General features: G+C 41.5%; 1 protein-coding gene across 4 annotated transcripts in view; it reads right to left on the bottom strand.

Moving 5' to 3' along the window:
* The window catches only part of SETD2 (SET domain containing 2, histone lysine methyltransferase), a 127,324-nt gene that overhangs the window by 2,214 nt on the left and 100,277 nt on the right, over positions 1–24,833 (bottom strand). For 3 of the 4 annotated variants that reach the window (XM_047695324.1, XM_047695354.1, XM_047695344.1), the window contains 4 exons: positions 19,548–19,682; positions 16,812–16,951; positions 13,958–14,069; positions 836–916 (listed from right to left, as the gene is read on the bottom strand). In XM_047695324.1, the coding sequence (XP_047551280.1) occupies positions 836–916; positions 13,958–14,069; positions 16,812–16,951; positions 19,548–19,682 (468 nt within the window). Of the gene's footprint in view, positions 1–835; positions 917–4,781; positions 4,835–13,957; positions 14,070–16,811; positions 16,952–19,547; positions 19,683–24,833 lie in introns of those variants that run through there. The other variant, XM_047695334.1, reaches the window with a different exon arrangement.

Raw genomic sequence — 24,833 nt, 5'->3', positions numbered from 1 at the left:
CTTCCTGGCTTCCAGCCCTGCACGGGTGCCCCATAACTGCCCGACACACAGGCCCTGGATGAAGCAGCCGTACTGGCCGGCCTCATCTCCCTACACCCTGCACATGCCCTGTGCTACGGCCTGTGGACTACTTACAATTCCCTCGAAGGGAAGATGATTTCTTTTGCTACTGCACGTTCTACTGCCTGAAGTTCCATCCCTCCCGATCTACCTGGTCCCTTCCTAAGCCCGACTCAACAGCCCTTCCTGACGCCCCGAACAGTGGCCTCCAGCCCCCAGATGGCAAGCTCGGCACACAGCTGCCATTCCTTATTCACAGGTCTGTTTCCTCCAACAGTTAGTGAATCAAGACTGGGGTTCAGAATCTAGATGCCCTGAGACAGACAAGGCTGGTGTCCTGACAGCTGGAGACACACACTGCCAGTAGCATGAAGACAAGCTGCTTTCTCCCAATCCCCTGAGGATAAGGCAGCCACCAAATGAAAGGCTGCAGGAACAGAACTAGACTTTGAGCCAGAGGGCTGGAGTTCAGGTCTTCTGTCTAGAACTTACCTTCTCTGAACCTTAAGAGGTCCTCCACCTGCATAAGATGACAGTTCCTGTCTTGCCTACCTCAGGAGCAGCTACAGGGATGAAATGACAATGGATATGAAAGTGCTTACCACCCACCTACAAAGGACCGTTTTGGTGGGCCCCCCTCACGTGGCGACCATACAGTCACACCACAAAAGCAAGGGAAGACCCAAATGCAGGGCAGCCTAACACTCAGGACAAGAAAGGAAAGGGCTCAGGCTTAAGCCTGTGGAGCTTAGGGCCCACACCCACCAAACCTTACCTCTTTTCTGAATACTTCTTTGCTTTTCTTAGCCAGCTCACTGGAGGTGTCCGCTTCTGCCGTCTTAGGCTTTTTTGAGGTCTAGAAATGGAAAAGAAAACGTTAACAGTGCTGGCACAAGAGGTCAGGTCAGTGATGTCCTGATGTTCCAGAACGCTCCTTTCTTTCCCCCAGTTGGGACACCTGACTCATGGTATTAAGATCCACTTAGAATCCTAAGCGGGCATGGCTGGGAGTCAGCTTGGCTGCTGTTACCCCCAGTCTCACCTCATGTTTCAATTCTGTCACCTGGCTGTGGCCTCCTTCCTCTGAAACACGTTCTCTGCCCTAAGTTAAAGTTACATCTTTGATATTCCTAGCATTTCCAGTTGTTTCAGAGTCACCCTCTCTGCAGAAGAACGTGCTGTTTGATGGACCTCTCAGGTCCCTGTTCTGAGTGTCAGGACGCACACTGTCAAGGAGGCCTGGGCTCAGGGAGTTCTACTTCTCCCGGCTCTGACATTCTAGGATTCCAGGATAAAGGCAGAATGCTCTGTTCTGAAGACCTTTCACCACGTAACTGGACAGTCAGACCACACCACGGTCCTCATCCATGCCTCTCTGTTCCCCCTGGATACACGTCATCTTTCCTCCGAAGGCAGTATGGCTGCACTGTAGGGAAGAGTCTCAGCCCTCGGCAGAGGCTCCCTGCAGGCTGCTATCTCCAGCTCAGGAATGTGAAGACTAAAGACAGGTCACGGTACGGGGGCGAGGGGCAGGGAGTGGGCCGCGGAGACGAGGACCATCCAAGTCACGGCCCACCCCAGTCAGTGAACAGATTAATCGATGCAAAGACACAGAAAATACTCTGTCCCAAGCTGGTAAGATGATAACAAACCTAAAAATACTCCTTCCCCGCTGTGCTAGAGAGAAGGCTGCCAAGCTCCCCCTCAGCAGCCACTGCTGAGAGGCCGGGGGCCAGCAGCCCTGGCATTCAGAGCACCTGCCACGCAGGACCATCTCCCCACACCTTTGCCCACCACCAACCATCAAGCCCCTCACTAGTAAACATAATTTTCCACAGAAAAGATTTACGAGCATTCCCTTCGGAAAGCTTTCAGACGGACAGAGCCATCGCAGTTGCTATTATAGGTACTTCATGTTTCCGCTAGCCGCTGAGAGCAGAGAATTTCTCGACTCCCCTCCCATCCCCCAGTGCTGATTATTCCATTTCCATAAACAGTCTGAAGGCACTGGTGATGGAGGAGCTGTTCAGCTCCCTTTGCTCTGGACTGGCTCCAGAGAAAGGTGGCACTCCCTTGGCTTTGGGCTGCTACAAATCTGCTTTCTCTGATTTGTTATAAAAACCTCACATATTTTCCATTTTTCTACTTTCTGTGGCTATGGGAGCGGGAAGGGGAGGGCAGAGTACATACAGATTCAGAACATACAGATTCGACCTGTTTTCAGGAAACAGGACCAAAAAGCACACTGTAACTCTGTTTCCTAATGTTTTGCTTTGGGGTTTTGTGGTTATTTTTTCCAGTAGGGGAGTGGGCTGCTGTGCTTCACGGTAAGACCTCAGGTAGCAAGGGCTCAAGAAGGGCCTGAATAAGCCAAGGAAACTTCAACACACCCTCAGCTGCTCTCAGAAATGAGGAGCAACAGGAAGGCTTCCAGAAAGCCCCTGGAGGTAGGACAGCCGTCTCAAGGCTCCTGGCCCTACAGGAGAGGCCAGGCTCTCAGTAAGGGCACTGTGTAAAGAGGAGTGTTCGGCTTCCCTCTGAATGGGGTATGTGTTCAGAAAGCTAATAAGTAAGCCTAGTGCATATGTAACAGCTTTCTAATTTAATCTCTGACTTGGTGAGGGTGGTAGGGCATTAAAGACACAGTTACAGAGTGCAGCCCACTGAGTTCTGTCTAGCTCTTGTGGTCCTTTTGAGTGCTGAGCAACTGGGACTGAGAAAAGAAAGGCTCAAATGAAGGGTGCCTAGACTTACATCATGGAAATCATTACCCAAAGGAAGTGCTCAAGGGAGTACTTGAAATTCACGTATCCCTCCTTGGTCTGTGGTCTGCAAATGGCATGAGAGATGATTTCAGAAACCCGCTAACACTTCCTAAGGCCCAATGCCGAGCAATACCTGGAGCCAGAGTCAGAGTGAAGGACAGCACCTGACGGACACGGACATGAAAAACCTCCCCAACTCCAGTAAAGTCCCATCGAAAATGTCAGCCTCTCTATAATATGTAACTTTTAAAACCAGTGTAGATAACCTTCTCAAATGCCTACTGCCAATTAAAAATCCTTCCACACCAGAAAAGACCGAATTAGCCTGGACCAATGGTCCCAGAAACATAACGAGCTCTCCCATGCAGCAGAGAACATCTAGCTGTCATGCAAGTGGTCTTCCTGAGATTCCAGGAACCCACCAGAGAGGGGGAAAGCACTCTGATAGGCAAAACAAAACAAAACAACCCCACAATGTTTTCCCAGGGTTTCTGCAATAATCAGCTTGCCTTTTCCACCCACTGGCTCCTATGGGGCATCATCAGCCAATGGAGGATTCGGGCGGGAAACTATGTGAACAACAGCCAGATGAGAGCACGCAATGAAATGTGGGTGGAGGGCCTGGGAGACAGCCAGACCTTACTGCCTCTAGCAGCTCGTCCTGCTGTCAGCCTTCATCAGGGGCATATCTGGACTCCAGGGCATCTGGCTAGAATATGACCAGATATGAATATAACAGGGAAGGCCTAAGTATCTTCACATTACCCAAGGTGAGGTTTCAAGTCTTTCTAGTTCAGAAAGGGAATGACTTTAGGTGTAATGGGTGGCTCTGGTAACCACATGCTGTTTGGCACAACAAACGCAAACTCCATCCTCTGTTATATAAGCAGAAATGACCATGTCCCAGAGCCCAAGTGCCTCAGAACTCAGGAGCACAGGCTGGCTGGAAGGAGTCCTGACAAAGAGAGCAGGATACACCAACCTAATGCTTCTCTCTCCTGGGATTTTAGTAAATGTCCTTTGGAACACAAAATGTAAAACATTATTCAAGAAGGAATTTTATCTTTCAGGGCAGTATGAATCCAGAAGCAGAAATTGAGCTTATCAGAAACACTACACAATTCAACCTAAATTCTGTAACATGTGAGCCTGTGTACATCAATTAAAAGGTGAAGTAAGAAGGAGGCTTGAAAATAATAAAAGCTCAGTATATTCTGTGTTGGAGTTGCGACCACCTCTGGTAGTAGAAAGAACAAAAATACTTATTTCAGTGTTAGTTCTAAATAAGGCACCAAACTTCGTTCTGTCAAGAAAAAAAGGGTGGAGACTGGAGAAGGAAGGACTGGATAGGAACAGAAAGATCTCTAAAGTGGCTTCTAGAAAGAGTGTTTCAAAAGCCTGACTAAATTACACATAGGCCCCATCTACTTCCCTAAAAGTGGAGCTGATCAACCCGGAACGAAGGTCCTAAAGCCATCACTAAGAACCAGAAGGCCTCCTACTCCTTCCATCTGGCCTTGAGTGTAGTACAGTCCTGGGAGTTTCTCTCTGGTCCCCCAGCTATCAGGCAGGCTGTGCTTACTGGGCAACTTAACTATCTGGTCTGCAGAGATCTGGGCTCTGGTTTTTGACAATCCTCTCTCAAATATGATTTCCTGGATCCCTCTCCATTGCTGGGAAGTGATTTCATATGGAATCCTTTTGCAAATTACCCCAATGCCAAAGATGGGACCATTAATTGAAAAGATTCTTGGCCTCTGATCCCATCCTCTTCCAACTCCCTCAACACAACAAACACTCCACATAGTTACACTTAGGACATCTACTACACTTGTGTCTGAATGTTCATTAAAAGGCAGAAAGCAGCAGTAAAAGCTGCTGTCTCTCAATCATGCAAGCAGTCAGGAATGATTCACGTCTGAGGTCCTCAAAGGGAAGGCTTGACATTACACTCACCACATGATGGATGATGGAAGAGAGCACAAGATGACCAAGAGGAGGGAACAACACTGGAGGAAAACAGAGAAGGAGGACTCTCACAGATGCTTAGTCTCAGCATCAAAAGCTTTCAAAACCACCCATCCAGCACCTCACAGCACTCCTCAAAGAATTCTCTGCCCATTAGACACCTTACCCATATGGTACCATATCCCCTTAATGTTTCAAAAAACCACCAATTTACTGATGACTCAAACCTAGACACAACTGTCTACCAGCCATTTCTTTTTTTTTTTTTTATTAAGATGTTTATTTATTTATTTGACAGAGAGAGATCACAAGTAGACGGAGAGGCAGGCAGAGAGAGAGAGAGAGAGAGAGGGAAGCAGGCTCCCCGCTGAGCAGAGAGCCCGATGCGGGACTCGATCCCAGGACCCTGAGATCATGACCTGAGCCGAAGGCAGCGGCTTAACCCACTGAACCACCCAGGCGCCCCCTACCAGCCATTTCTTATCCTGGATCCTGTAAGAAGGTCAAATTCCACACTGAACTTATTTCCAAACCTCCTCCTTATCTTTCCTTCATCCCCTAGACTGAATAATGAGATTTTACCTCCCCAAGCCATCGTTAGGCTATCCTTGCCTCTTCGATATCCTTGTTTGTGAAGCCTTGACCACAATGAATCTTAAACATCTTTGCATGAATCCCCAAAATCTCCATTCTTAACCCCCCACTTTGCCTAAGCTAATATAATACCCTCCAATCTGATCTCCCTGCTACCATTCTTACCTTTTCAAATGAGCCCATGAGCCCCCCAAATGTTTTGCTCAAGGGAAACACATTTAACTGATCCCCCTGCTTTAAAAGCATTCACTGATTCCCAAGTACCTATCATACAGTAATCACATCAGTAGGACACCAAGATCTTAGACAATTAAAATCTGACCTACATTTCCATATTTCTATCTTGCTCACTACCCCATATGCACCAAATTCTCATTGTACCAAATTATATTACCTTTATACACTCTGTCTTATCCTGACTTTATGCCTTTGCAAAAACTGCTTTATCTACCTAGAATGCGCTCTCCTGCTTACCTTGGCTACAGGTAAAATCATGTTTTCTCTGACATATCACTGATGCATCTTCTCAGACCATTAATCACTGTGTTCCCACAGCATTCTATACATATATTCTTTTTTCTTTTTATTTATTTCTTAAAAAGATTTTATTTATTTGACAGACAGAGATCACAAGCAGGCAGAGAGACAGGCAGAGAGAGGAAGGGAAGCAGGTTCCCTGCTGAGCAGAGAGCCCGATGTGGGGCTCAATCCCAGGACCCTGGGATCATGACCTGAGCCGAAGGCAGAGGCTTTAACCCACTGAGCCACCCAGGCGCCCTTCTCTTTTCTTTATTTATTTATTTTAGAGAGAGTGAGTGAGAGAGAGAACACAAGCAGGAGGAGCAGTAGAGGGAGAGGCAAGTGCAGGGCTCAATCCCAGGAGCCGGGACCATGACCCAACTGAAAGCAGACACTTAATGACTGAGTCACACAGGCGCCCCCACAATCAAATTCTTAAAAACCAATTATAAGGAGAAAATTAAGGTTTTTCTCCACACAGAAAGGGGGAAAGACATTATATTTGGGAGAACAAAGATAAGATAGTCTTATTAGAAACAACTGTTAAGCAAGGAAAAAATGGAGTAACACCTTTTAAAGTGGAGAAAGGGGGAAATAAAGTATCAACTTAGAAGTCTCTACCCAGTAAAAATATCCTTCAAAAATAAAGGTACTCTGGCAGTTTCTTACAAAACTGGACATACACTTATAATAGGATCCATACCTGTGATTCTCGGTATCTACCAAATGAATGGAAAATTTATGCCCATAAAAACTTCCACAAACTTGGAAGCAACCAAGATGTCCTTCAGTAGCTAGAGGACAAATACATAAACTGTGGTAGATCCAGACAGTGGAATATTGTTAAATGCTAAAAAGAAATGAGCTAGCAAGTCATGAAAAGACTCATTTGTATAATGAAGGAACTTTAAATATATAATGCTAAGTGAATGAAATGAATTTGAAAAGGCAACATTCTATGAGTCCAACTATATGACATTCTGTAAAAAGCAAAACTAGAGAGACAGTAAAAAGATCAGTGGTTGTCAGGAATAGGGATGAAGGAGGTAGAAAAGGAGGGAGGGATGCACAGAAGATATTTAGGGCAGTGAAACTATTCTGTTTGATACCGTAATAGTGGATACATGCCATTACACATTACCAAACCCACAGAGTGTTCGATATCAAGAATCCTCTTGCAAACTACAGACTTTGAGGGACAATGATATGTTAAGGCAGGTTCACTGTAATAAATAGACCACTCTGGCAGGCTGTTGATAGTGGGGGGAAGCCGCACATGTGTAGTGACAGGGAGGTGTTATATAGAAACTTTCTGTACTTTCCACTCAATTTTGACATGAACCTAAAACTGCTCTAAAAAATAGTCTATTAAAAAATAAAAGAAAACAGGAAAGAAAAGAACCTTGTTTCAGACAAATGAAAACTGAGAGAACTCATCACCATTAGACCTAAAATATTAGAGGAAATATTAAAGGAAACTCTTCAGTCTAAAGGAAAAGGGTTCCAGAAAAAGCTCAAATCTACATGAAAGAATAAAGAGTATGAGAAATGGCAAATATGTGGTCAAATAAAAGACTTTGCTCCCAAGTTTAAAAATTTTTCTTTAACCTGTAATAAACTATTTAAAGCAAAAAATAATAAATTCTGGGGTTCATAGCATATGAAAGAATAAAAAAATATATGGCAACAACAGAACAATGGACAGGAGGGGGCAAAATGTAAGGAGGTTCTTAGAATTATCCATAAAATGGTATTTGATGTAACAGGACACTCTAATAAGATAAATATTCATATTGTAAGCTACAGAGCAGTAGTTCTCAAACTTTTACATCTCAGGATTCCTTTTTGCTCTTCAAATATTGAGGACCCCAGAGAGCTTTTGTTCATATGGGTTCTATCTAACCAAATATACCGTATTAGAAATTAAATTCAGGGGTGCCTGGGTGGCTCAGTCGGTTAAGTGTCTGCCATGGGCTCCAGTCATGATCCCATGGTCCTGTGATGGAGCCCCACATCAGGCTCCCTGCTTGGCGGGAACCCTCTGCCCCTCCCCCTCAACTTATGTGCATGCTCTCTCTCAAATAAAATCTTTAAAAAGGGGGGCGGGATTAAATTCAAACAGAAAAAAATATTCATTTTTTTCTTAAACAGCATTAACAAACCCATCATATGTGAATATAATTTTTTTGTGAAAAGATAACTTTCTTTTCCAAAACTAAAGAAACTGGTAAGAGTGGCACAGTTTTTCACATTTTGGAAATCTCTTTAAATGTCAGGCTTAACAGAAGACAGCTGGATTCTCACTTCCTTCTGTATTCAATCATGTCATGTATCTTTTGGAAAATTCCACGGTATACTTGTGAATGGATGAGAGTGGCAAAGGCTTATATTTTAGCATTATTATGAAAATAGTTTTGGCCTCATGGCTCCCTTGAAAGGGTCTTAAAATCCCTAAGGTCCCCACACTACAGTCTAATAACCACTCCCTAGAGCAACTACTAAAACGTAAAAGAGGAATGGCTAATAAGCCAATAGAAAAGCCAGTGAACTATTTTAGGCAAAAATATAAATTTAATCCAAAAGAAAGCACACCCCCCCCCCCCCCAGACAGAAGACAGATGAAAAATTAGAAAATAGTAAGAGGGTAGATCTTAAACCCAACCTTACTGACACATTTACTAAATGTCCATAGATTAAACACACCAATCAAAAGGCAAAGACTGGGGGCACCTGGGTGGCTCAGTGGGTTAGGCCGCTGCCTTCGGCTCAGGTCATGATCTCAGGGTCCTGGGATCGAGCCCCGCATCGGGCTCTCTGCTCAGCAGGGAGCCTGCTTCCTCCTCTCTCTCTGCCTCTCTGCCTGCTTGTGATCTCCGTCAAATAAATAAATAAAATCTTTAAAAAAAAAAAAGGCAAAGACTGTCAGAGTCATGGGTAATGAAAAGATATGTTGTAAAACCATTCATAAGAGTTTGAGTTTCTCTGCTTTGGTGCTTACAAATCCCTCTATCTGAAGCGTCATTCCGAATTTTAGGGCTCTGACAAAAGCCCTGAGATATAAACATTGTAGACATCAAGGAGCCACTCAGCTACTCTCCTGAGAGATTCATTCAATCAAATTTTATTTTAAGTACCTCTAGGTCATAGATAAGCTGAATAAACTTCCTTTTATTCTTGATAGGTAAAGCATCTAAAGCCAAAATCTGTACAAAACCTTCTTAAATCTTTAACTTGTGAAAATTTCATATATAGTTTATTTCTTCTCCGTGAGGAGATTTTGAAAAATCTCTGAAGAACATCTCTCCTACCGCCCAAAGTGCCTGCCCTTCACCAAGAAATGTAAATGTTCCTGAAGTCAGGCATCTCACCATATCACTGCCCACTCAAAGATTTCCCATATGGAGGGGCAGCCTTCTGTGGCAGGTGATGGTCAGACTTCTCCCAGCTTCCACAGTCCACAGCACCTGAGTGGATTTCACAAGTATTCTCTTCTACCCTCTAGGTAATGAACCAAAATAACACCAAAAAAATTATTCATACTCAAAGATCACTAAACTCTAATTTCATAAGAGCTGAAGGTGACTCAGCTCCTGGCTATCCAGAAATTGATCTTACTGATTCTGTATGTGAATCACTAACTGAAAATCAAGGACAGTTAACACAGGAGTCACAGGGATCACCCCATGAGCAGGTGAGCTATCTGAGTGGTGGGGGTTCAGGGCACACCACCGTCATCCCTCACCCTCAGCCACAGCACACAGCGCTTTACACAGGACTCCCAACTACTACTGAGCTGTTCTCCTTAAAAGAATTTCCACATTTGACACTTGCTGTGTTTACACACAGACAGAAGCAGAATCAAAGACTGCAATAATCTTCTACTCCCAAGTTATACAGACCAGTATGTCTCTTTATGTTTATGCTGGCTTGAGCTGCATTTTTGTTATTTACAACTGAAAGAGCATTTGCAAATATAAAGGTGTAATATTAAAGATGCTGCAGGGGAGCCTGGGTGGCTCAGTGGGTTAAAGCCTCTGCCTTCAGCTTGGGTCATGATCTCAGGGTCCTGGAATGGAGCCCCACATCGGGCTCTAAAAATTCAGAATGGCGCTACAGATAGAGGGATTTGTAAGCACCAAAGCAGATCAACTCAAACTCTTATGAATGGTTTTATAACATATCTTTTCATTACCCATAACTGACTCTCTGCTTAGCGGGGAGCCTGCTTCCCCCTCCTCTCTATCTACCTCACTGCCTACTTGTGATCTCTGTCAAATAAATACATAAAATTTAAAAAAAAAAAAAAAAAAGATGCTGCAAACAACAAAATATTTTATATGCAAGAGTAGGGAGAAAAATTTTAGACAAAAGCAAATGGCCATAGAAAGAGAGTTTGTTTTCCTTTCTTCTGAATTACATGGCTAGAGTGTTTCGAGCTGGTTACCAAATGTGCCATTTACATAAAATCTAACATTAGGTGTAAAACCTCAAATTGATTTTTACCTTCTGCTCAGGTAGAAATAGTACACCTATTTCATGAACAGGCAAATGCACTCAAGGAACTGAAGTTATATTATAAATGTCCTGTTTTGGTCTGACTCTGATTCCATGTGGGAGAGAAAACACCTCTAACCTATCATTATCTGTTCACAATGAGAACTTCATTTGGCAGCCTAATTACTTTGTGCACTCTCACTATGATCTGAATTCCCAGAGAGAGGGTTATGTATGTATTTGTACTAAGGCAAAGAAGAAGAATGGATCAGTTTCTCTCCTATTTTCTCTGAAAGGAGGTATCTTTGTATCTCTATTAGAGGTCTCACTCTGGGGACACCAGTGGCTAAGTGGGTTAAGTGTCTGCCTTTGGTTCAGGTCATGATCCCAGGATCCTGGGTTTGAGTCTCGCACTCCCTGCTCTGTGGAGAGTCTGCTTCTTCCTTTGCCTGCCATGGCCCCAGTTGTAATCTTTAAAAAAAAAAAAAAAAAAAAAAAGAAGTCTCACTTGTAACCCCTCTCAGGCAATTAAGAGGTAGGAGGAATGTTTTCTCTAATTTCCCACTCCTTCTCATCTTTACACATACACCATCACCTTATTCTGACACACAGGGGGCACAGCGATACAACAGAGTTATTTTTGAGTTAAATGCTGGACTTATATTTGCTTTTGCAGACTCCTGAATGGGCTTCTTGTTGTCTGTTGCTTAACATTCCTGAAATAATTTAATGATATAATTGAAACAAATGTCAGGAGAATAGCCTTTAAGAAATGCTAGAGAAAGGCTACACTATGTGAATTGGAGAAAACTCTAGTACTCTTACAAGTATACATTTCAGTCCTTCAGTCAAACACCTCTCTGCTATAAATGCAAGTGTGCTGATTTCTTAACTTTCCTGGTCTGTCCTTCTGTAACAAATGAGGCACACTTTGAGGGATAAAATACATGCTCACATATTAAACAAAGTAACAAAAATAATAAACCAAATATAATAAACCAAAATATAATAATAAACCAAAAAATAATAAACAGAGTAACAGTATATAGCTAATAGATTATTCTTTCAGAAGCCTATTACCCGGCTTCAAAAAAAGTATTAAAAATACATAGAGTTCTTTGCAGTCTCTTACATTAGACCACTAATTTAAATTTAAGCTAATGAGTGGTGGAGTACTATTAGTTAAGAACAAAATCTTCCCTCTCATCACTGATATTTTATTTGTTTATTTATTTAAAGTGGGGAGAGGGAGAGAGAGAATCTTAAGCAGGCTCCCTCCCCAGTGCTTATGCAGGGCTCGATCTCACAACCCTGAGATCATGACCGAGATGAAATCAAGAGCCAGACGCTCAACCAACTGAGCCACCCAGGCACCCCTTATTGCTGACATTTTAGAAAATCACAAAGGAACGCTCTTCCATTATTAGATAGTCGCTCAACCAACTGAGCCACCCAGGCGCCCCAAGAATAGTATTAATTCTAATCCTAACTTTGAACTGATGCTCCAGTATGTTTATAGATTAGAACTGTTTTCCACTAAAACCTAATTATACAGCCACATATTTCTCCACAGTTGTCACTGTGAATATCACATGAATTTAGAGTATTTTTTGGGAATTCAGTGTATGTATCTAGTGTAACTAATCTAGGGCAGGAGTTAAGAACCCACAGCCTTGACTAGAACATGTTTCTTACTTTCTCTGTATGTTACCAGATACAACCTGATAAATACAGTCACTTTGAGTAATATGTATATAGTGAGCTTTTGCATTATACATCTCCTACAATCAAACAATACTCTACAGACCAAAAGACTGAATCATGATTAACAGTCAAGGTGCAAAAGGTAATGTCTCTTGACATGCTTCATAAACTTGGTCTCAGAGCTCAGCTGTATTTCTGCACCAGAGATCTCTTCTCAAACCTTCTGTTTATTTTTCAAAAGATATAACTAACAGAGCTACAGAAGTCTGGAAAGAGGGAGCTACTGTGGCTTCTTGTTAGTGAGCTTCTGGATACTTTCAGAGGCAGCTGCCCGACACTCCTGTGCATATTCCTAAATGAGTCAAGAAGATGTGACAATACCATAGCTACAGTGATGTGGTTAAGTGACTCAAATGATTCTTTTGAAATTTATTAAGCTCCACATGGATTTAACTTAAGTGCATACTTTTTGGGGCAAATGCCAAATATATGAAGAAAGAAAAACATTTCTCCCAAACTGAATAAAATGTGAAAGAAAGTATGCTGTTTCCATTTTACTCTCTCACTCCAGCTCCTTCCTTTCTGTCCCCTTCCCAATCTCTCCAATGACTTAACTAGTTAAGAGACTCTTCTTGTTGGGGGGGGGAGTACTATTCACATCTTAGGACACAGAAATATGGTCTTTGATTTCATTCAGGACACCTCACCTTAGGAGACAGTTGAGTCCTGTTACAAACGGGAATAAAAATGGTTGTAAGTCAGTCACTGAGTATTTAATTTACTTGATCTCTAATTGTATTTACTATATTGTCAGAGGGAGAGATGAGGAATAAGCTTTTTGCCTTCTTCGTTGTAAAAATAGTATCTCCATAGTAAAATATTTCTGTTCCATCTCTTTAAAAAAAAAAAAAAAGTGGGGGTTGGGGGGGCATGTAGCATATTCCTTTGGTGAGGTTTTATGTAAACAGTTAACCTTTTTCGAGACCCATCAATCCCAAAATGGCAGGACACTGAACCACACCACCTATGTAAGATTTTAGTTAATGAGCTAAAACACATTTAAAAAGAAACACAGAGCATCAAAAAGAATGCAGCGTATCTACAAGAGCTAAGATAGATAGGTATTTTTAAGATTTTATTTTTAAGTAATCTCTACACCCAACGTGGGGCTCAAATTCACAACCCCAAGATCAAGCGTCGCATGCTCCACTGGCTGAGCCAGTCAAGTGCCCAAAGAGCTAAGGGAGGTTAAAGGAGGTTATGATGGAGTACAAATACCATGATTATATCTGTGTGTTTAAAATGGAAGGAAGGAAGGAAGGGGAGAGACACCTGTGTGTGCTTTCCAGAAAGTTCTAGAAGAACATATGCCAAAGAAAGGTTTCACAACCTTGGCACTACTGACATTGTGGGCCAGTTCTTTGTTGCGGGGAACTGTCCTAAGCACTGTAGGATATTTCGTGACTTCCCTGGCCTCTACCCACTAGAAGCCAGTAGCATCCCCACAGCTGTAACAAACAAAAATGTCTCTAAATATTATTATCAAATGTCCTCTGGTGAGCAAAACTGCTCTCAGTTGAGAATTCCTGCACTACTTAACAGTATCTATCTCCACAGAGGGAATTAAGATGATAGGAGAGCAACTGAAAAGAAAGTGAGGGCTTTTATTTTTTGCTCTACATACTATACTTCTGTACAGTTTGGATGTCTTAGTCCTCTCCAGCATTTATTACATGTGTTAATTCTCCAGAACAATGAGGAAAATAGAATCGCAAGACCACATGTCTACTGACCCTGCAAAATGAGGGACACAGACTCCCAATGATCAGAAAACATGTGTAAGCCACACTCACCTTCATGGGGTTTTCATCATATGTTGGGGTTCCCAGGTCCATCTCAGCTTCATGCTCAAGGCTGGCATCATCTCCTGGGCTTTCCCAAGTAGGAGGATCCCACTGAGTCTGCCTAGAAGAAGGTAAGAGCAGCCATGCTGTCATGGCCAGAAAGCAAAGAACTCTGGCACAGGCATCTCTGCTCATATACACATAAAACACAACATATATAATGAGGCAGAATAAGTCAGCTTCGTAAGATAGAGACATTCTTTTGTTACTTCTCCAGCAGCACAATTCTATCCCAGAGACATACATTGTTTAGCCCACTGTATTTCTCTAGCCAACAAGGTGGCAGTGTTTACTGGGTGTCAAAGAGAGCAGTAAAACAAAACATCCTATTTCTCACCAGGCTCTAATGTTCTGAAAAGAGGATTCAGCAAAACCTAAAAAGTACATGGAGTCAGTGCTTGCCTCTGCCTCCCCTCTGCAGGTGAGGAGATCAATAGTGACTGTACCTAGCATGTGCTTGGAGCAAAATAAAATAAATCACAACACACTCCTCATAATCCTTGGCCATGTGAGAAAATTGTTCCTTGCTTTAGGAGTCTTCTTGTCTGTGGTTGTGCCCCTTTGCTTTAATGACTGATAACATGGAAAAGACTTGAGGTTAAAAACTTGTGCCCTGGGGTGCCTGGGTGGCTCAGCCATTAAGCGTCTGCCTTAGGCTCAAGGGCATGATCCCAGGGTCTTGGGACTGAGCCCCACGCTGGGCTCCCTATTCAGTGGGAAGCCTCCTTTCCCTCTCCCACTCCCCCTGCTTGTATTCCCTCTCTCGCTCTGTCAAATAAATAAATAAAATCTTGAAAAAAAAAAAATCAAAATTTACGCCCTTGGCTCAAAATATTCTCAACTGACTGCAAGAAGGGTTCTACCCTGTTAGCTCACAGCACGTTTATTAGTTGCTTTGAAAATAAGCAAGCATAGATTTTTTTTTTTTTTTTTTAAAGCTAGATTTGTGAGTTAACAACTGGAAGTAAAACAATTCATGTTCGGGAATCTGAAGTCAGCTGCCACAGGGAATGCTATAGGGAAAATCACTTAAAACGTCCAAAGCCTCAGAGAACTAGCAGCCTATCTGACAGGCCAGTCCTGCCACTGCAGTCTTCTTGTGCTCTCCTACCACTCCATCTTTAGTCAGCAACATCACACAAGCTTGATAAAGCATAAAGGAAACTATTTGTATGAAATTTTTAAACTCATAAGGCATTACAAACAAAGACATCTGCAATACTCTTGATAAAAAGAACTAACAATAATGACAGGGAACAGGGAGATGCTCCCAAACAAGCAATTCACAAAAGATACAAGTGGCCAATAATTTACTTTAGATAGTCCATTTCAACAATAAAAGAATCAGAAATGAAAATAAGCTCTCTCGCCTATTAGATTTACAAGAGTAGAAGAAACTACATCAAGAAAAAGACAATACTGTATACTTTTTGTGGGAGTCTACAGTGGTACAATTTTTTTTAATGGTAAGGCTGACAGTAATTATCAATTTAAAATGTCGATTTCTTTTAACCAACAGCACAGTAAGATTAGTGTCTTTAAGGATGTCCAGGGTTGGAGTGAAAACAGTGAAAATCCAACAATGATGGTGGGTTAAGTAAAATTTCGTACAGCCATACAAGAGAGTAGGAGTTGGCAAACTTTTTTCTATAAATGATCAGAGAGTAAATCATCTCTGACTTTGCGGGCCATATGGTCTCTGTCACAACTACTCTACTCTGCCATTATAGTGTGAAAGCAGCCATAAATAACTCCTAAACAAATGGGGGTGGCTGTATTCCCCCAAAAACTTTATTTGCAAATACGAGTGGCCTGTGGGCATAGTTTGCTGACCCCTGAAACACAGTATAAGCATGCACTGAAAATGTAGTTCTATCTGAAACTGACAAAGTCCTCTACAGATTGGTAAGAAGATTATAAAACATGTACCCCAACAACTCACATAAAATTATATGCCAGTGAGTACACACACACACACACACACACACAGAGAGAGAGAGCGCACATACATTCACATAAAGCTATCTGTCTAAAAGATGTATTTTTTTAAACTTCTAGGTAAAAGATAAATTGGGCTTTTTGCATATAGCAGGGATCATCAAACTATGGCTCATGGACCAAATCTGGCCTCCTGCCTATTTTGTAAATCAAGTCTTATTGGACACAGAAGTGACCATTCATTTATATATGGCCTATGGGCTGTTTGCACAACAATGAGAGTTGAGTAGTTGTGACAGACTGGCTGGCTGGCAAAGCCTAAAATATTCATTATATCTGGGCTCTTACAGAAAAGGTTTGCTTCTGACCCCTCATACCTACACAATATTAGATGAAGTCATTATCTTTTTATTTTTTTTAAGTTTTTTGTTTGTTTGTTTTTGGCAGAGAGAGACACAATGAAAGAGGGAACACAAGCAGGAGGAGTGGGAGAGGGAGAAGCAGGCTTCCCACTGAGCAGGGAGCCTGATGTGGGGCTCAATCCCAGGACCCTGGGATCATGACCTGAGCCCAAAGCAGACGCTTAATGCCTGAGCCACCCAGGTGCCCCGTCATTATCTTTTTAAACTCCAGTTTTCTCCAAGAGTCTTGCAGATTAAAAATATACCAAAATATATCTCTAAAAAGGACTAAAGTCTATGGTCTGACATAACATTTAAGATGGGATTCTGGAAATCCGGCAGCCCTCAAGCGCAATGAACAACAGACAATGACATCAAGCCCACACCCATCAATCTCCTCTTCTGACGGCAGCTTCTTCCACCAACTGAGAGCTGACCTGGGATGCCCACACAGCCCTTCTTACCTTGTGATCACATGGTAGTAATAAATCTTCCCTTCTGGATCTCGGGCTGTCTTCCAGTTGGGAGGTAAGACGATGGTTTTGGGTTTGGGAGGAGAGGGGGGTGGCAGATCCAGAAGATTATTTGTCACTACCATTTCAGGCTAAAAAGAAACACACACAAATTCTTGATCAATGACATCTCTTCTAATCTAGCTGAAAAGGACAAAGTAGCCTACTTAATATGTAAAAACATATATCCTCCACCTCTTCTTTTGAAAAACAATAAAACAAAAGTCCAATCTGGGAAATGATCAGAGATGGCTCTATGAATAGCTTTAAGGATCTATCAGAAAACTGACAGTTGGCTCCAAATTCACCATCCAAGAGATCACCTTTAAAAATATATTCAGCAGCTCATTATCTAGAGCAGTATCTTTCAACCTTGATAAAACCAATGCTAAATGGCATATACCAACTTCAGGATACTAATTATAGAGAGCTCACTCTCTCTCTTTTTTTAAAGACAAAAATCTGAAAACCAAGTATGACAGAATGTTAACATTTATCCATTATCTATTTTTCCGTATGTTCAAAACTTCATATTTATATTAAAAAATTTAGTGTCACATTTTGAAAAACATAAAAACTTCACAATCACTGTTAGGGACTGAATTGTTTCCCCCAAATTCATATGTTGGAGACCTAACTCCCAATGTGACTATTTGGAGAAAGTGCCTTTAAAGAGGGAATTAAAGTTAAATGAGGTCATAAGGGTAGTGCCCTAATCCAACAGGACTGGTACACTCATAAGAGGAAGGGACATCAGGGAATGTGGGCAGAGAAAAGGCCATGTGAAGATACGGTGAGAAGACAACCATTTATAAGCCAAGGAGAGGCCTCAGGAGACACGAAGCCTGTTGACATCTGATCTTACGACTTCCAGCCTCTAGAACAGTAAGAAAATGAATTTCTGTTGTTTAAGTCACTCAGTTTGTGGCATTTTGTTATAGTAGCTCTGGAAGACTCGTAATAAACTGCTGTAAGAATATATGCCCTAAACTGTCCATTTTATGTAAACCAGTTAACATAGAATCATTCTTCCAGCTTTACCTTTGCTTGAGCAATCAAAGAGGAACCCAAGATCCCGGGCTCAGGTAAAATGCAACCACTTTTTTCTTTTTCAAAATGTGACTACTTTTAAACAAACACAGGTCTTGAAGCATCACTGCTTGTGTATACCACTAATCCCTACTTCATGTAGCTGCTGTTTTTGGTGTCCTACTTCAGTTCTGCTTCATTCCTGTAGTCCTCTAGCCTTTAAAGTGACCTTTTTTCCCTAAGCTTCTGTGTCACTTAAGAATACTTCAAATCCAGGGGCACCTGGGTGGCTCAGTGGGTTAAGCCGCTGCCTTCGGCTCAGGTCATGATCCCAGGTCCTGGGTTCGAGCCCCACATCGGGCTTTCTGCTCAGCAGGGAGCCTGCTTCCTCCTCTCTCTCTGCCTGCCTCTCTGCTTACTTGTGATTTCTCTCTGTCAAATAAATAAATAAAATCTTTAAAAAAAAAAAAAAAAGAATACTTCAAATCCAGGGGACCTGGGTGGCTCAGTTATTAAGTGTCTGCCTTTGGCTCAGGTCATGATCCCAGGGTCCTGGGATCGAGACCTGTGTTAGGGGCTCTACTCAGTAGGAAGCCTACTTTGCCCTCTCCCACTCCCCCTGCTGGTGTTCCCTCTCTCACTGTCTCTCTGTCAAATAAATAAATAAAATCTTTGCAGGAGGTAAAAAAGAATACTTCAAATCCAAAAAGAAAAAACAAAACAAAAAAAAAAACACTTCAAATCATTCAGAACTTAACCAAATTACTAATCCTTCCCACACTTGAGAATGGTTCTTTCCCTCCTCAAACTAGCTCTACTTTTTTTGTGATACTAATTGTACTTTTTTGTGATACTAATCTCTACTTTTAGGATTATTCATTGTGATCCTTAACTCTCTAAGTGGAATGTGAGCTTCTGAGAACAGGAATGGAAGCTTAGGTTTGTATTCTGAGTTCCTAGAAGGGCCCAACTCACAGCAAGCCCTCAAGTATCTGCTGGAAGTGCAAACGGTCTCAGCCCCCAACTGTCTCACATGCGGTCTTTATACTCCATCTCCACTCACTGTCCTACCCACCAAAAGCCACCATCACTCATGGGATCGCTGCAGGAGCCTTCTCTGAACTGTCAGAATTCCAAAGCGCTAATAGGTAAGTTATTCTGTTTGGCTGCTCAACTGCTTCCAATGTCAGCCTCCTGGTTCCCACTTCAAGATTTCCCCGTACCCTCCTCCATATGTGGAAGAATGCCATATTGCACAACGTGTACAGTGAAGTATATCACTCATTTCTATACCCCCAGTCCACAGTGTCTAGTGTAGTATCATATTCTAGGGCTCCGTAAAATAAAAATAGTGACTTGAGAAAACTGTTACATTAGAATTCCTAGCAAAGTATAAAAATACAAGTCAGTCAGATAAAATTACAAATAAAATGGATAGCAGGAGCAAAATATGTATCTATCAACATTGCTGTAAATTTCACAGAATTTTTAAAAAAAATGGTGAGTAATGCTTCCTCTGGGACATAAGCACTTACACGAAACTGGGGACTACAAAAGTTAAAAAACAGAGTGGAAAACAAAACAAAACAAAAAAGTAAACCTTCTAAAGATGAGATATGCAGCCAATGAGCATTTTATCAACTGAAATATTTCTCTTACTGGCTGTAAGGGCTGAGGTTGCCCTGGTGCAACTATTGTCGTCACGGCCGCAGCTGGCTGGACCACCACTCCTTGTGGGTGAGCTGTGAAAATCTGCTGTCCCTGGATATACTGAAGACTTGGCTGGGCATAATTCTAAAAGATAAAATGAAGAAATCCAAAATTTAGACTTTTCTAGCTCTAATACAGCAGTAATTAACTTCGAAGTTGGCATCACCTTATTGGAATCCAATAATTTAAAAAAACTTTTAGTAAAGAATATTTGGATACAAATGTGTAAAAGTCTTCTGTTGCAAACACCTAAGGATTCTTTTTTTTTTTTTTTTTAAACAATTCCCTAGTCATTTACTTACCTTGGTTTTATCATTTTAAAAAGAAAGAAAGAAAGAAACTCACCAAAAAAAACCCCAAAACACTTGGGCGGGCTGTGGGTGGTGCTCTTAAGAGCCGTCCCAAGCTGCAGTACCAACGGTGTGTGGCACTTATGATATCCAAGAGATCGCTCCCCAGGATTCTTTGCACAGAACCTTTATACCACCAACTCCTAAAAACTGCCAGGTATTCTGGGCACCTGGGTGGGTCAGTGGGTTAAGCCTCTGCCTTTGGCTCAGGTCATGATCTCAGGGTCCTGGGATGGAGCCCCGCATCTGCTCTCCGCTCAGCAGGAAGCCTACTTCCCCTATCTCTCTCTGCCTGCCTCTCTGCCTACTTGTAATCTCTGTCAAATAAATAAATAAAATCTTTGAAAAACAACAACAACAACAACAAAACCTACCAGGTGTTCTGACCAGAAAATGTCAGAGAGTGAGGTAGCAGAGGAAGTAAGATGGTGATCAAATTTTAAACTTGTTTTTTTAGCTTTCTGTAGTCTTCGATAATACAACTCCTTCCAAGTAAGACAGCAGAATTCATTTGATCCAAAATTCTTACCACATACAGGTAGGTTCATACTGTGCTTTATGAAACTTAGAAAGAGCCCTTTCACATACATGGTCTCATCAAGTCCTGATCACCATCAGAGGTGGGTGTCTCCCACACGGGGAGCAACCTAAGAAAGTGCCACAGCTCTTACACCTGGTCTGGAATTAGTCCTGACAGAAAAACTGCTTAAAGAAGAGGTGACAAACATATCCCGAAAAACAACTCTGTTGTCTTAAGAGGTGATGAATACCAAGGAAATGAACAGGTATCCTGTACTTAAGGACAGATTTTGATCCTACAGACTGAGATTATACCACATAAAACGATTTCAGAGGCATATATTGACAAATAGCCAAAATGTAAAATATACCCATTCCAAGTGATACCAGTAAAGAACCAAGGAGTCTGAATAGGCCAATGGAACTAAAAGATTTCTGGATGAGTAAGTACTGAGAGGGCACCAAGAAAAAGAGAAGAGGAGTACGACACAGTTGACCCTTGAACAACATGGATTTAAACTACATGGGGCCACTTAGCAGATGGATTTTCCACAGTATAGTATTGTAAATGCATTTTCCTTATGATTTTCTCATTTTTTTTCCCTCTAGCTTACTTTATTTTAAGAATACAGAACATAACACATATAACATACAAAATATGTGTTAACTAACCATTTACCATTAAGGCTTTCAGTCAACAGTAGTTTTGGGGGAGTTAAAATCATATGCAGATTTTTGTTTGGGGGGAGTTGGTGCCCCTAACCCCTGAATTGTTCAAAGGTCAACAGTACTTGATTCAATATTCTGGAACAGCTTAATCTACACAGAGAAACCAGACACAATGTTAATTGTCAAGGCAGAATTATTATCCAAATAATATCACAAAATAGAAATGCTTTCATCTCTAAGTATTTGGATACAAGATGGGAAACCTGCAAAACATCAAAGATTTTGTAGAAACAAGTATTATCTCCCAAACTAATTCTGGTCCCAAAGCATGAAATCTGGTTAAACCAAAAGGACTTTTTAACGCTGATGCATACCCAGACAATAGTGAATCAGAGTTTAGTACAAAACATTATCAGCAAAAAAGATGATCAAATACTATTCAAGAAATTTAAAAGTATAATCTTAAAAGTGAAGTATAAATAATTCTTTTTAAGTTCGATTTCAACTTTGCTGAAAATAAGCCATAAAACAAAACATATCTAGCTGGGTTCTAGTCTATGATCACCACTTTACCCGGAAAGTGAACTTCCAAGAGCCCTGATGGCCAGCAGGAAGAATCTTGAAGAGTGGATACAAGAGGCAAGTTACTGTGCATGTAGGGGGTTAATATATATGTGCTGGTAAATCTGATGCTGAGTAAAAACAGTTTCTAGGGGTGTGCCTGGGTGTCTCAGTAGGTTAAGGGTCTGACTCTTGGTTTTGACTCAGGTCATGATCTCATGGGTGGTTAAGACCAAGCCCCACACTAGGCTCTGTACTCAGCGCTGCTCAGGATCCTCTCCCTTTGCCCCTGTCCCCACTCGCGCACACACATGCATGCACACTTTCTCTCTTTCAAATAAATAAATAAATCTTAAAAAAAAAAAAGTTTCTGGGGGGCTGAAGAAGGCAGTAAACTGATAAACATGTTATCTCCAGAGTGATCAGGAGGTCAAGCACTCAAATCTGCAACAGAAAAATGCTAATATTTTGGAGGCTAAAAATTCCTTTGACCTTCAGTGAAAACTTTGCTCCTGGAAAATCTGACAAGATCAGAGTTAGTAAGTAAGGCTCATCAATGGAGACACTTTAAAGGACCTGATTAATGTAAAGTAATGAAGTAAAGCTATGGTTTCTTTAGCATGAAGACTCTCGCTCCAAGTGCTGGCTATGTGGTAACTTCTGAACTGCAATGGCTTTATCGAGCTGGATCATTCTCTGTATTTGCCAGAGGAGGCTCCAGACAAATTTCACCTGTTTCTAAAAAGCAAATATATATTTAAAGGATGACAATTTATCATCAGGAGAGAATGGAACATATACTGGAAATAACTTCCAAAGGAAATGCCAAAAATATCTGAACCATATCAGCCTTGCTAGACTAAAAAAAAAGTCACCCAAGATAGCAGCAAATCATTTAGAGGTACAGTCTTTAAAACCCAGACTGTCAAAAAGAAAGAGGAAAATGAACATCCTTCAGGCTTCTATAGAAGCTATCCAAACCAGCGGACAAACACATGTCAATGCCAAAACTAACAACAGCAATAAAAAGGGAGAACAGGTTTGCAGTCCCACTGAGGTTCATATGGAAGATGTTACACACTTGTGAGACACAAACAGCCGATCAAGTCTATCTGCGGGGGGGGGGGGGGGGGGGGGGGGGGGGGCGGGCAGAATCTGTAGGACACTGGCTCTCCCCTTCAAGAGACATGAAATTACATAAAAGCTAATTTTCTCAAACATCAATCCAGTCTACAAATATCTTTAAAATGGGACTTCCCATGGAATTTACAAGAGAAATCTAAAAATGTCTAAAATGTTATAGAAGGGAAAACATGATTATTCTGCCCCTACTTCTAGAGAGGGAAAAAAATCACTATTATTTTATAACTGAGTCACTTCACTTTATAATGTGAAAAATTATAGTCCTTAGCACTGCATTTTTTGAGATGTGATTCAGTACGACTTTGTAAGAATAGGCCATTAGTAATGTCACAAAACCACTATAAATCATGTGGTCTCTGTGGAAATCGGGCTTTTATGTTTAATAAGCAATTACAGCAAAAAATGAAAGTCACCTTCTGATCACACATCTGCTCCAAATGTCAAACATATTGCATATGTACACACACACAAACTTGTGTTATATCACCTATTTTCTTCACTGTCAAAGTTATATCTTGCAAACTCTCAGTAGCCCATGTTGGTACGGTACTATGCTCAAACACAAACCTCAAGGCCTCCTCCTGGAGGTCAGATCGTTAGACCAGACACTAGAAGATGACCCTGACTAGGAGGATTTCACACCCCAGTAACATCAATACTCTCTCAGTATCATTAAGGTAACTGAGTAATAACTATAATTAAGCCTTCAAGGTACATGGTGCTTTAAATCTACCATTATTAGTATCCATTAGCTCATGCAAACCTCAACCACTCTGAGGCATTCAGCTCATTTCATAGATAAGTAAAACTGAAGAATATAAATGAAGCACCTGTCTCCAAGACATACATGAAATGATGGACATGGACTCCAAACACACACTGAGAACATGTTCTATGATTCTCATCACCCAAAGCCCGGCATCATCTCTGATAACTAATCTCACAGAGAAAGAAAGAACAGTCTGGACCATCCAACTCCATTTACCTACCACTCCAGTACAAACAAAATACATTAGGGAGCTAACATATGACTCCTTGGTAGAACGAAAAGGAAAACTGCAAGCAAGCAAAATTGTAATGCTTGAGTCCTAAGGCTATGCCTAAACCTTCTGCTCAGTGGGATGGAAAAAACAGACTCCATTTCATAAGAATGGCCAAATGACCAGTTAACTCTCTCCTGGCGAGTCTTTAATAAGTATCCTCCACTGCTGTTGTTTATGCTCTAAAACCTAGGTTAAGGACATACTTCAGGAATAGAAATGGGATAGCAGCAGACCATAATTCTTACATCTGATACACATTCTCAGGGAAAATCTCAAAATGAATGGCTTGGTCCAAGAAAGAATATGGTAAGAAAGCAGAAGTCAGAATCTAAGAAATTTAAGACACTTAAAACATTCTGTAGGAGGCAAAATTAAACATACAAAAAGAAAGACAATACTTAAAAAATTGATACCTAATGGCCAATAATACCCATTTTCTTTTCTTTTCTTTTTTAAGATTTTTTTTTTAAAGATCTTTATTTATTTATTTGAGAGAGAGACAGTAAGAGAGAGCATGAGCAAGGAGAAGGTCAGAGGGAGAAGCAGACTCCCCATGGAGCTGGGAGCCCGATGCAGGACTCAATCCCAGGACTCCGGGATCATGACCTGAGCCGAAGGCAGTCGTCCAACCAACTGAGCCACCCAGGCGTCCCTTTTTAAGATTTTTATTTATAAGGGGTGCCTGGGTGGCTCAGTTGGTTAAGTGTCTGCCTCCACTTCATGTCATGATCCCAGCTGGGGTAGGATCCTGGGATCAAGGCCTTCGGGAAGTCTGCTTCTCCCTCTCCCCACTCCCTCCCACCCCCCCCATCTCTCTCTCTCTCTCTAGTAAATAAATAGAATAAAAAAGAAAAAAAAGATTTTTATTTTTAAGTAACCTCTAAACCCAACATGGGACTTGAACTCACAACCTGGAGATCAAGAGTTATATGCTCCACCAACTGAACCAG

The sequence above is a fragment of the Lutra lutra genome, chromosome 1 (assembly GCF_902655055.1).
Source record: "Lutra lutra chromosome 1, mLutLut1.2, whole genome shotgun sequence".
NCBI lineage: Eukaryota > Metazoa > Chordata > Mammalia > Carnivora > Mustelidae > Lutra > Lutra lutra.
Note: the sequence above shows the minus strand (reverse complement) of the source record. Positions and strands in the feature narration are given on the sequence as shown.